Raw genomic sequence first — 10,757 nt, 5'->3', positions numbered from 1 at the left:
ACCATTTTCCTTATAAATATGAAATGTTACATACATAGACCCATTGAATAGTTCTATGACGTACAGCATGTTGTATCTTGCATCACTTGTATCTTAATAAAATATACCATTAAATCAGTATATCATGTATTTATTTCGACTTTCATCTTAATTTATTTTTTTGCAAGTGAGTTGCATCAATTCAAAATACTCTTGTGACTATACAGTGAAACATAGATGAGATATACTATCTCATCTAAGAAAGGTGTACTCTACTGACTACGTAATCATCTCCATCCCTCTGTTACGGTTAGTTGTGGGAGGAGCTCGCGGGTAGCACGTGATTCCGGCTGGCTGTCACGCGGGCAGTTCTCCTGCGCTCGCTCTTGAATAACCCAAGATTGCCTGTCGTTCCTCTGCGGAAAACACTGTCGAGGGTCAGATTGAAACAGCAGATGCATAATCTCTTACTGTCGTTAGGCTGAAGAAAATAGGTTAGTACATTTACATAGAGGTTTCATGTCTCCGTAATTAATGTAGCTAAATGTAAGACATGCATAATGAAGCTTGTTGAACAATAAGACTTTGTTGATAAGCGGTTTCGTGATGCCTACTCACAACACTTCTTGTATTCTGTCAGTTTCAGTTCGTAATGTGCAGGCTAATGTTTATTTATTTGCATCTTTGTTGTTTATTTTAAATTAGGCCTATTATATTTGGCTGTATTGTTTATTTTTGTCTTTTGTCCGTAAAGGCTGTGTAAGGAAAATATGAGTCAAGAATGTTTTTAGTGGAATAAAGAAATTATATATAAAACCGGCAAATGTGAACAAAATACCTTATAGTAGCACATAAGGCTCATCCATTGAATTCATATATGGTTATTTTGGTATATAATATTCCTTCAAAATTAACTACTATAAATGAAACTTTTCAATACTTCTATCCATATATTTTGCCAAGCCTGTTTATGGTCCACACCCAAATGCATAAGTCATGTTTTCTTAATGCGTCATGTCTTTAGGAATGAATCTGTGCCAAGGTGCAGCGCAGGAGGACTTGGTGACTGGGCTGGTATGTCAGGAGGATGACCTGAAAGATGGACAGTAAGTCACAATGCTTCGTCTTACTGGGAAAATATCCGATTTTTGATGTAACCACTGCTAGAAGTGTTTTTTCTTCACTGTGTCCTGTCTTCCCCCTTTTGTGTTTGCAAAGGATGAAGGAGGTGACTGTGGGGGATCAGGTGGTGCTGCTTGTCCGTACTCGGGGTCAGTACAGTGCCGTGGGAAGCCGGTGCTCTCATTACAATGCTCCTCTGGTCAAAGGTAAACCTTCCATCTCTATACACCTTTTATCTGATTTAATAACTTTAGGAAATGTTGTGCATTGAATTTGCGAAGTGATAATTTCATGTTCTCTGATCATCCAGGAGCACTGGTTGGTGACAGAGTGCGATGTCCGTTTCATGGGGCTTGCTTTAATGTCAAAACCGGAGATATTGAAGAGTATCCAGGTCTAGACTGTCTGCCTAGTTATAAGGTAAAACATGTTGGTAGATATCAACATTTAATAGTAACGCTCTTTTAACATGAAAGAATCCAGGAGAGGGATTCTCTCCAGTTTAAAATGTAGTCACGTAGATGGTCTACTTGAATAAAATGTCCATGTAATTAGTATAAAAAAATACCACTTTGTCCAAACAATAGAGTGAAGCTTGAATGCTATATTTTTAAACAAAGTCATGCAGTCATTTGGTAGAGAAGACACAGAGAAGTTGCAAATTCACCCCGCAGATGAGCGATTAAACGCCATGGTGAGAACATCAAAATGTGCAAATTTAGACTTAACCCTAGTTCTCTTCATATGTACTTCTGTCACCAGATGTTGCAATTGTTCAGAGTACTTCCTCACTCACTTTTTATCAACATTTCAACTGTCCGAAAACATGATATTGGCCTTTTAGACCCTAAAATCCCACTGTGTTCCTAAAGTTCTCTGTCTGTTTTTTATTTTTTTGAACAGGTAAAAGTTGAGGATGGCAAGGTGTATGTTTCCATCAACAAAAATGTAAGTGATTGCAAGCCAAATATCATAGTGTTTTCTTTTCATTTGGCGTTTGAATACACTATTTTAAACAGTCCTTTGTTTGTTTCTGTCCCTCAGTCTCTGAAGTCGACAAAGCGGGTAAAGGAGATGTGCAGCATGGTGCCTGACGTCAAACACACTATTCTGCTGATTGGCGGAGGTAAAGACTAGATGTAATATATGCAAGTAGTTACTAATAAATACGTTTTTGGGGGGCTCACAAATCTCTGATTGAATAAAGAGACTAGTGCTCAAGTAAATGTGGTGGTCTAGTGCTGCCATAAGTTCCTTCTCTGAATGTACCCTAAAAATGAAGGAATATGGATTTTTTGATTTCAGGCCCTGCGTCCCTGGTGTGTGCTGAAACACTGCGGCAGAACCGCTACCAAGGCCGAATCATCATTGTTACCAAAGACAACCTGCCTCCATTTGACAAGCCCAAACTGAGTAAGGTGAGAACTCAATCAGAGAGGAGAGGTAACATTGTTTGTCTTTTTTTAGTAAGTAGATTCAGTGTTTGTTGACAACTTGTATTTCGATGTAAGTTTATATCTTTGCCTCTTTCAGGCTATGAATGTGGACAGCAGCGACATCCTCCTCCGATCAAGTGACTTCTATCAACAGTATGGGATTGAGGTGTGGACCCAGAAGGAGGTGAGAAATGTATTTTATATGATCTCACCGTCTTGAGGAAGCACTTCTTCGGTCATGTTAAGAAATGTGTTTTGTGTCGCAGGTGGTGTCTGTGAACCCGGCTGATAAGGCGGTGAAGTTGAGTGACGGCACTTTGCAGCATTACGACCAGCTTCTCATCTCAACTGGCTCGAGGTTTAGAGGCATCATCCTGTTCCTCAGGACTTACACAAACGGAAGATAGTTTGTTTTGTCACAGTCAGTTGTTGTTTTGTCACACTCTGGTTTCATAAGACCTCCAGCACAAATAGAAGACAATGGAAACATTCATTAAAAAGAAGTCTATGTAACAACAGCAATATACAGTAAAAGCCTTTGTTTTGTTCACAGAGCGCGGCCGCTGGACTGTCCTGGTTGGGACCTGAAGGGAGTGAAGTTACTGCAGAGATATGAGGACGCCAAAGAGATTCATAACTCCGGCCTGGGCCGAAAAGCGGTTGTGATCGGTGCCTCCTTCATAGGTAAAAATGAAGTCGTTATTACGTTGTTTATAAGCCACCTCTCAATATTAAATCTGCTTTTTAAATATTTGACAGTGCAAGATAAAGCTACTTTACAGCACATGTAGTCACACCAACACTGCAGACCGCTGAAGTGTTTTTCATCAACACAATAGGTATGGAGGTGGCCTCCTACTTATCAGACAAAGCTGCCAGCGTGGCCGTGGTTGCCACCTCCAGATACCCGTATGAGCGATCTCTGGGGCCAGAGATCGGCAAAATGAGTATGCAAGTAAGAAACGATACAAACAGACATTAGTCATTGTCATCGCCGAGTTTGATTTCATTACCTTTTATTAAATGGAACAAACTTTTAAAACGCAGTTTTTCCTCTTAAGATGTTGGAGGAACAAAATGTAAAGTTCTACATGAACGACGGAGTCACTGAGATCCAAGGGGAGAACGGCAAGGTAACTTTACCTTTACTCAGACATGTTGTCTTGTAATATAGGAAAAAGCTCAGGTGTCACTAATAACATTAACAATGAGTCATCTATATTCAAGTGTCCCAGTAAGCTGTTGTTCCTACTTTGAAATGTCACAATGTCTTCTGGGAAAAAATGCTATTTTCACTGAAACCATAGAATAGTGTGTATCCTATTGTAGATCCCTAAATTACTTATTGTGTTTCCAGGTGAAGGGGGTGCTGCTGAAGAGTGGTAAAGTCCTGGAGGCTGATGTGGTGATTGCTGGAATTGGTACTTCGAAGTGTTTTAATTAATATTATAGAACAGAAATCAAGTTGGGGGCTATTTTAAACATGCAGTTCTGCAAACATCAAACATAAAGGTCTCTGTTTTTCAGGTGTAATCCCCAACTCAGACTTCTTGGCAGGAAGCAAGTTGGAAGTGGATTCAAGGAAAGCGGTTATTGTTGACAAGGTAACGCACTAGATAACACAACCTTGACATTGACATAACTAATGGCGCATGAACGTGGCTTTACGGCTTTACATTTATTACTTTATAGCCTGTGTGTGGCCAAACATTAATATTGTATATTACCTGAATCCCTCAGCTAATAGTGTCCATGTGACTACAATGAATGGCTGAATAAGAAAACTGTATGTACATGTCTTTGTGAGCTGAATGTCGAGGCTCCTGCTGTGAACTCCTTTATCTTTTCTTATAGTTCATGAGGACAAATATTCCAGATATTTTTAGCGCTGGAGATGTTACCTCTTTCCCTCTGACCCTCCGTGGAGACCAAAGGGTCAACGTTGGTCACTGGCAAATGTCACAAGCTCAAGGTAAGAGACAAAGCCTCATACTAAATAAAGTTCTGATTAGATATTTTTGCATCACACATGTTTTTCTTTCATAATTTGATGCCTTGGTTTTACCTTTTTTTTTTAAATGCATGTATTATGTTTGTTCACCCTCAGGAAGAGTAGCTGCCCTAAACATGCTGAAGAAACAAACCAAATGTGAGTCTGTTCCTTTCTTCTGGACTGTGTTACTTGGGAAAAGTATCCGATACACAGGTAGAGTATTTATTGAGGAAAAAATGTCCCCCCTTGCATCAGAATATTTAGACCCATATAAACCCTAATAACAAATCTCATTTCCCCTTTTCATTTCCTCATTCTAGGCTATGGAGAAGGATACACAGAAATCATATTCAAAGGGGAAGTGGAAGAGAGGAAGTTCCTGGCGTTTTATATAAAGTGAGCAGCTGTGGAATACTTCTACAGTATGTATGTCAATATGATTTTACATCTCTCTCCTTTAACAGAGACGAGGCGGTGGTAGCTGCGGCCAGCCTGATGTTCGACCCCGCTGTGGCTCGTCTTGCAGAGCTGATGGCGACTGGCCAGATCTTCACAAAGACGCAGGCTCAGTGAGTGTCATCCTGCTTCACACAAACTAGACCATGTGTTGAATACATGAAATAATGATGGATTCTGCAGCTATATTATGGATGTCCTTATGGAGTGAAAGTCGTTATTTTGGCCACTTGGGGGCAGCGCAGACAAGCTGTGAACACATCAACCTTTTAAATTGATATGGCAATATCAATATATGAAGCAAATGTTGCTTATTTGCAGATCCTAACCTGGATGCTACTCTTTAATATATATTTTCCCACTTCCTCTCCTGCTCAGAGCTGATGACCTGAGCTGGCTGCAGATGTAACCAGAGGCCCGCTGTCTCCAGGAGCGACGCCTCTCGGTGACAAAGGATGTCGCCTTTCTTTCTTGTTCCTCTCTCCATGAAACGGTGCCAAAGAGGATTGCTCTATTTGTTGCCCCGGGGCGTCTGAAAGCCAATCAGATCTCTGCTCTCACTCAGCTCTGTTACCATAGCAGCAAGCAAAGCTTTTTGTACTTATTAATTATTGCGCAATGCGAATAATCTGATTTCTGTGTAACGAGCTCGCATTGTCTGGATAAGTTTTAACTACAGCTGCGCACCCAATTGAGTAGTTTTTTTTGTAGTATAATAATGGTAATATTAAAATAGTTATATTTACTATTTAATCCACTTAAAACATTCTGAAAACCCACACAGCAATCCACTTGTCTTCGTTACAATATATTTATAAGTAACCTTTTAAAAATCTAAAATACAAAGGTCAGTTAAAATACTGCACTCAACAAATGTCTTTTTATTTATTTTTTACGTTTATTGTCAATACCTGTGTAGTTGTCGCTTCAATGCTTGAATCAATCATACATGTTTATAGCAGGATGTAGCTTATTTAGTTTTGTCATATCGTTTGAAATCAAATCTACTTGAAGAAAATAAAAGCACTTTATGTGATCTTACCTTTCACGTACTTACAAATAAAGTCTGGATGATTTGTGGTACATAACTAAAGCTCAGGTATTTAAATAAATGTGTTAATCTGTCCGTATCATCCTTACTGTTGTCAGTCTGTGGGTGCAGTATGAAGGTGTTTTCTTTAAGTTGTTTGTTACACTGACCACAATAAATCATCACTCAACCTTTGCTACTTCATTTGTTTTACATTTTGACATTCTGACCTGTGCTATTGAAATGATGATTTAACAAAACACTAATCATCTTCAGGTGTGGTTGGAACATTTCTTATTAAGAGAATTGAACTTATTGTGAGAATTTATTTAACATTTTATAAACCACCCACTACCTACAAGCAGGACAGTCCACGATGAGAAGTCTTTGCTTATTTAAGTCACTGGCTTCAAGTACTTATGATTAAACCTGTCAGTACAAGTTCATCTTTTATGTTGCACAATGGCAGCAGAATACAGTCAAGCACAAACACTGGCAAGATGCTTTTATTGTCATTTTTACACAGTTTCTTTTTTCTTGTACATTTACAAGGACGTTACTTAAGTAGGTTGAAGCGTAGAAAGCTAAAACAATCACTACAAAATAAGGTATTTCAGCATCTGGACACTTATTTTATTACTGTGACAGCATTCATCTTGTCAAACAACTAACCCTAAACCACACGATGAGCAAATTAAATGATTCGTCTCTAATGTTATGGACTTTAAAAATCAACTAATCATACTCTAACAACGTGTTACAATCTTATTTCAGCAGTTCTTCAGTCTTCAGAATAATTTCTTCAGGATTCAACTACTGTACATATTTTATTTGCTTGTTTTGGAGCATTTTGTCACGGAGGATCCCAGTTTGTCAGCCAGCAGAAATGGGCTGAGGTGGCAGTACTGAGGAATAAAAAAAGAAAGTTAACAGTCACTTTCAAATGAGACTGGAACAAATCAAATTTCCCATCAAGGCTTTTACTGCGCAGCTGCTACAAAGAGTTATTCCTTTCTGTAAAACTTAAAGCAAACTCTGTTTAATTTAATTATCGGAGGAAAACAGTGATTCAACTTTACTTTAGAATCTCAGCCACGTAATATCCAGAACATCTACCTGTGGTGTTGACTCCGAGCCGGACTCTGGCTGATCCGATATCTGGATTTTGAAATCCGTAACAAAACGGGATCTCTGGAGGATTGCTGACATCTCTCCATTCACCTCCACGGCCACATCTTTCTGCACAGCACAAAAGAAAACCAAATCTTTCCAACAACGTAACAGATTATCTTCAGATGTGATTATGCAGGATTTTGTTCTCTGAAATTAAAAAAGTAAAAACACACAAAGACCGACAAATGCCCTTGTGGAAAGTAAATCATTATAATATTTTCCTCATTTGCCTTCCATTGTGGGACTTTTATTATACCTTGAAACAGTGGGTTGAATCAAACTCCAGCTGATCTGGGAAGTCTGCCACAGTTCCTTTGTAGGTCACTGTTGCTTCAGACGTGACTGGGCTTTTGGGCAGCTTAAAGAGCCGGTAAGTGCCCGAAGCATAGCCGATGTCACCTGCAAAATGAAGAACGGGCTAAATTGTAGAATGAAAATGATCCATACATGTCATCAAAAGTCAACGTTGCCTTTTTGTTACCTGCTTTCGCTTTGAGCTCACTGTTGTAGATTGCAATGAGGCTGGCTGAAACAAGGTGCGGAGTGCTGAAACCTACGCTGTGTGCCAATGAAATGAGATCCTGCCAAAACAGAGATCCACCCATACCCTCACCTAGGACAGAAGGTCAAAGGTCAGAACCAGAGGATATTGTGTGTCAGTGGTGCAGGGATTCTGCTCTTTTACATTGAATTTGAGATGATAATGCATCGTTATTCTACCCCACAGGACTGTATCTTCCTTCATGTGATCAGGGACGACTTTGCTGGCGTACATGTCACTAAAGTACAGTTCGCCTCCCTCCTGTGTAAAGTGAGAGATGAGCACCATGAACATGTTCCTGTGCATCTTTCTTTTTAATGTAGTTTTAATGTTGGAAATTCTCCAGACTAACCTTTAGGACATTGTAAGCTTGCTGCAGCACTGCTCTTTTATCAGGACACAAACAGAGTACACAGTTGGATCTGGATACATTAGAGGGAATAACAGTTTTGTTTAACAACTTATCAAAGCTGTGTTATTGAAACAGACAATAAAGTTCATTGACAGATCAAGATTTAAACTTACAGCACGACATCCACTGAGTCACTCTGTAAACCAGCTTCACTGAGCTTCTCCATGTACCCCTGGACAAAAGTGACATTGGGCTTCTCATAGCCAAACGTCTTCTGATGATACTCAATGTACTGACGAGACGCTGTGATCTAAAGAAATGCGAGTTAAGTCAGAAGCAAGCACAGAAATCAAGTGTCAAACGTCGTGTGAACATGCATGTGTACTCACCAGCTCCTCCGTCATATCGAGCCCTGTCACATGTCCGCTCGGCCCAACGAGTTTACTGAAGGCGAAACAGTCTCTGCCAGAGCCACTGCCGAGGTCCAGGACTCTGCATCCCTCAAGCTTCGCAGGAAAGGGAAGGCCACAGCCGTAAAATCTGGAGAAAAGTATTGTAAATTAACAAGAGCGCATAACCACAAAATCACTGTGCAATAATGGTAAATAATAGGGATAGTTCTGTGCCGTTAAGGATGACAACAGACGAACAAAGTTAATTTCTCTGCTGGATGTCATTTTTAATCACTTAATTGAAATGAATGAGTTATATTTTTTTTATAATGTTTGAATTTCAGCGCCCTGGAAAACACGGAATGAGGCTTTTTCAGCAATATGTGTATTATTTCCGATGTGTTTACAGAGAGGTTCAATAAGTCATTAGTCAGTGAAACTGTTGCATGATCATGAATTGATTTTTTAAACCTGACCTGTCGATTGGCTGCAGTGTATGTGTCTGATTTGTAGGTGCCCTGTCTGTGTTCTGTGCTCTTGTCGTCGCTGAGTAATCAGGTAGTACTGCTACAAAACAGTCCATTCCTGTCGTTCCCACAAGTCGAACAAAAAACATTTCCAGAATTCACTCAGCACCTCTCACACTAATGAGACCATCTGAAGCCGTGTGTGTGAGAAAGATGTGTGTGGGAAATATGCTAAATATAGTAAAAGGTATTATTATTATTAAGAGTCTTCATTAAACACGGGAAATGCGGAAAAATTGAGAAGAGATGATTTATGCCAGAGTACGCTATTAGCTCATTTCCATCTACAGTCCCTGGACATGTACACATAGAACAATCACCAGACACTAAAAACCTTCATGTACATGCAACACCACACATGTAGTCCCTATCACACTAACACTTATACAGACACATCTAAAAACACACATCAACATATAAATACTGCAACAACACATTGATCCAGAACAACTTTACATTAATTGAAACACGTTCAAATGTCAACATGACCATTGCTGAATCATTTTTGCGCCATGAGAAAAAGAAGATTTATATAATACAGGAATAAATGTGAGACACGATTGCACACCGTACCTTTTGGTTACCTCCGGGTGAACCAGGCTCAGTGCATCTGTGACACTTCTTGGCAGTGGGCGGCAAGACAAACTGCAGGAGGCAGCACTTGTTTGCAAATCACCAGAAGTCTCCAGTCGGCTGCCATAGTACTTCTGCACACATAATAGTCGACATACTGTACAGTCAACAACCGTCTTTACACATGCTTTAACATTTACCTACATTGTTTTACAGCAGTGATTCCCAACCAAGTACTGGTACCCGAGGGAGGTACATCTGCAGTTTATAGAGGGAACATGGAAATAATATGGAGTAGCTCAACTCATTTTGAATCCTTATAATAACAATTTGATTAGAATATAATATATATATATATATATATCCATGAGACAGCTATAAATTGAACCCAATGAGTTACAATTGAGAGTGAGTGAAAAGTAATCTAAACAGTAAGTTAAAAAATAATGAATATACATTTAAAATAGTAAGCTAACTAAAAGTAATAGATAATAAACTTCTGCCACTAGTAGTACAAATGTAAAGTTGACCAAACCAACCTAAACATTGACAGTTTGATTGTATGAAGAAATATTGCAACAATAGTGAACAATATAGTAACAACAAATAAGGACCATGAATGATGAACACATGAGAAAAGGGTCTGTGTGTGTTTTGAGTGGGGTGTAAATTACACGACAGAGGATGTTGTGCAATGTCAGATAAAAACGGAACTCTGAACTGAAGTCTGAAACAAACTGAAGTACCTTCACATTTTCCCGCACGTCGTCACAAGTCGCCATTACGTCCGAACGCGTTACAAAAACAAAATAAAGTGGCTTCAGACTATGAGAAAGGCAATCGCTATATAATATGAATGACAATTAAAATGTGGTCAGACCACAGACTGCATAAAACAGGGTCAGACCTGCCCCCTCTCCATAATCAGCGCACTGTACTTTTCCGTTCATTTTTCACAATAAAAGCGGAAAGCATAGAAACATCTACAATAAAATGAAAACAAAACACTTAAATATGTACAATAAATAAACAAAAAAGTCATTTTGAAACAAAAGCAAATACTTCAGCAGCAAAGTGTAAGCTAAAACAAAAATAATGACATTAGACTCTGCACAGTTCACCTTTATTATTTATTTATTTTTCATATAAACATTGTAAACAAATTTAAAAAATCAAATAATTA

The 10,757-nt window shown here is 39.0% G+C and overlaps 2 protein-coding genes across 3 annotated transcripts; one reads left to right on the top strand and one right to left on the bottom strand.

The window, feature by feature from the left end:
* Positions 1 to 340: 340 nt before the first annotated feature.
* Positions 341 to 6,211, top strand: aifm4 (apoptosis inducing factor mitochondria associated 4). Of its 2 annotated transcripts, XM_029446875.1 has the most exons (19): positions 341 to 473; positions 1,004 to 1,085; positions 1,198 to 1,307; positions 1,412 to 1,521; positions 2,005 to 2,049; positions 2,146 to 2,227; positions 2,407 to 2,519; positions 2,635 to 2,721; positions 2,804 to 2,895; positions 3,091 to 3,221; positions 3,377 to 3,492; positions 3,599 to 3,670; positions 3,895 to 3,958; positions 4,065 to 4,141; positions 4,392 to 4,509; positions 4,645 to 4,743; positions 4,851 to 4,926; positions 4,995 to 5,099; positions 5,365 to 6,211. In XM_029446875.1, exons 2-19 carry the CDS (start codon positions 1,006 to 1,008, stop codon positions 5,393 to 5,395), a joined length of 1,608 nt encoding a protein of 535 aa, XP_029302735.1. In that variant the 5' UTR covers positions 341 to 473; positions 1,004 to 1,005; the 3' UTR covers positions 5,396 to 6,211. The 2 variants fall into 2 exon arrangements, with proteins under 2 accessions (XP_029302735.1, XP_029302736.1); XM_029446876.1 differs by lacking the exons at positions 341 to 473; positions 1,412 to 1,521.
* A 295-nt stretch (positions 6,212 to 6,506) lies between these two features.
* On the bottom strand, positions 6,507 to 10,513 carry LOC115018070 (arsenite methyltransferase). The gene is made up of 10 exons (XM_029446877.1): positions 10,321 to 10,513; positions 9,575 to 9,708; positions 8,472 to 8,622; positions 8,256 to 8,392; positions 8,083 to 8,152; positions 7,910 to 7,991; positions 7,671 to 7,802; positions 7,446 to 7,588; positions 7,133 to 7,255; positions 6,507 to 6,921 (listed from the first exon to the last, which is right to left on the bottom strand). The coding sequence occupies exons 1-10, from the start codon at positions 10,354 to 10,356 to the stop codon at positions 6,844 to 6,846; spliced, it is 1,086 nt and encodes a 361-aa protein (XP_029302737.1). The 5' UTR covers positions 10,357 to 10,513; the 3' UTR covers positions 6,507 to 6,843.
* Between the last annotated feature and the right edge of the window lie 244 nt (positions 10,514 to 10,757).

The sequence above is a fragment of the Cottoperca gobio genome, chromosome 13 (genome assembly GCF_900634415.1).
Source record: "Cottoperca gobio chromosome 13, fCotGob3.1, whole genome shotgun sequence".
Classification (NCBI taxonomy): Eukaryota; Metazoa; Chordata; class Actinopteri; order Perciformes; family Bovichtidae; genus Cottoperca; species Cottoperca gobio.
Note: the sequence above shows the minus strand (reverse complement) of the source record. Positions and strands in the feature narration are given on the sequence as shown.

Coding starts and splice junctions, on each gene's coding strand:
- LOC115018070 (XM_029446877.1), bottom strand. CDS start 10,356: ATGGCGACTTGTGACGACGTGCGGGAAAATGTGAAG. Junction 8,623..9,574: donor CACCCGGAGGTAACCAAAAG/GTACGGTGTGCA, acceptor ACTTTTCTCCAG/ATTTTACGGCTGTGGCCTTC. Junction 8,153..8,255: donor GACTCAGTGGATGTCGTGCT/GTAAGTTTAAAT, acceptor TAATGTATCCAG/ATCCAACTGTGTACTCTGTT.
- aifm4 (XM_029446875.1), top strand. CDS start 1,006: ATGAATCTGTGCCAAGGTGCAGCGCAGGAGGACTTGGTGACTGGGCTG. Junction 2,520..2,634: donor ACAAGCCCAAACTGAGTAAG/GTGAGAACTCAA, acceptor TGCCTCTTTCAG/GCTATGAATGTGGACAGCAG. Junction 5,100..5,364: donor TTCACAAAGACGCAGGCTCA/GTGAGTGTCATC, acceptor TCTCCTGCTCAG/AGCTGATGACCTGAGCTGGC.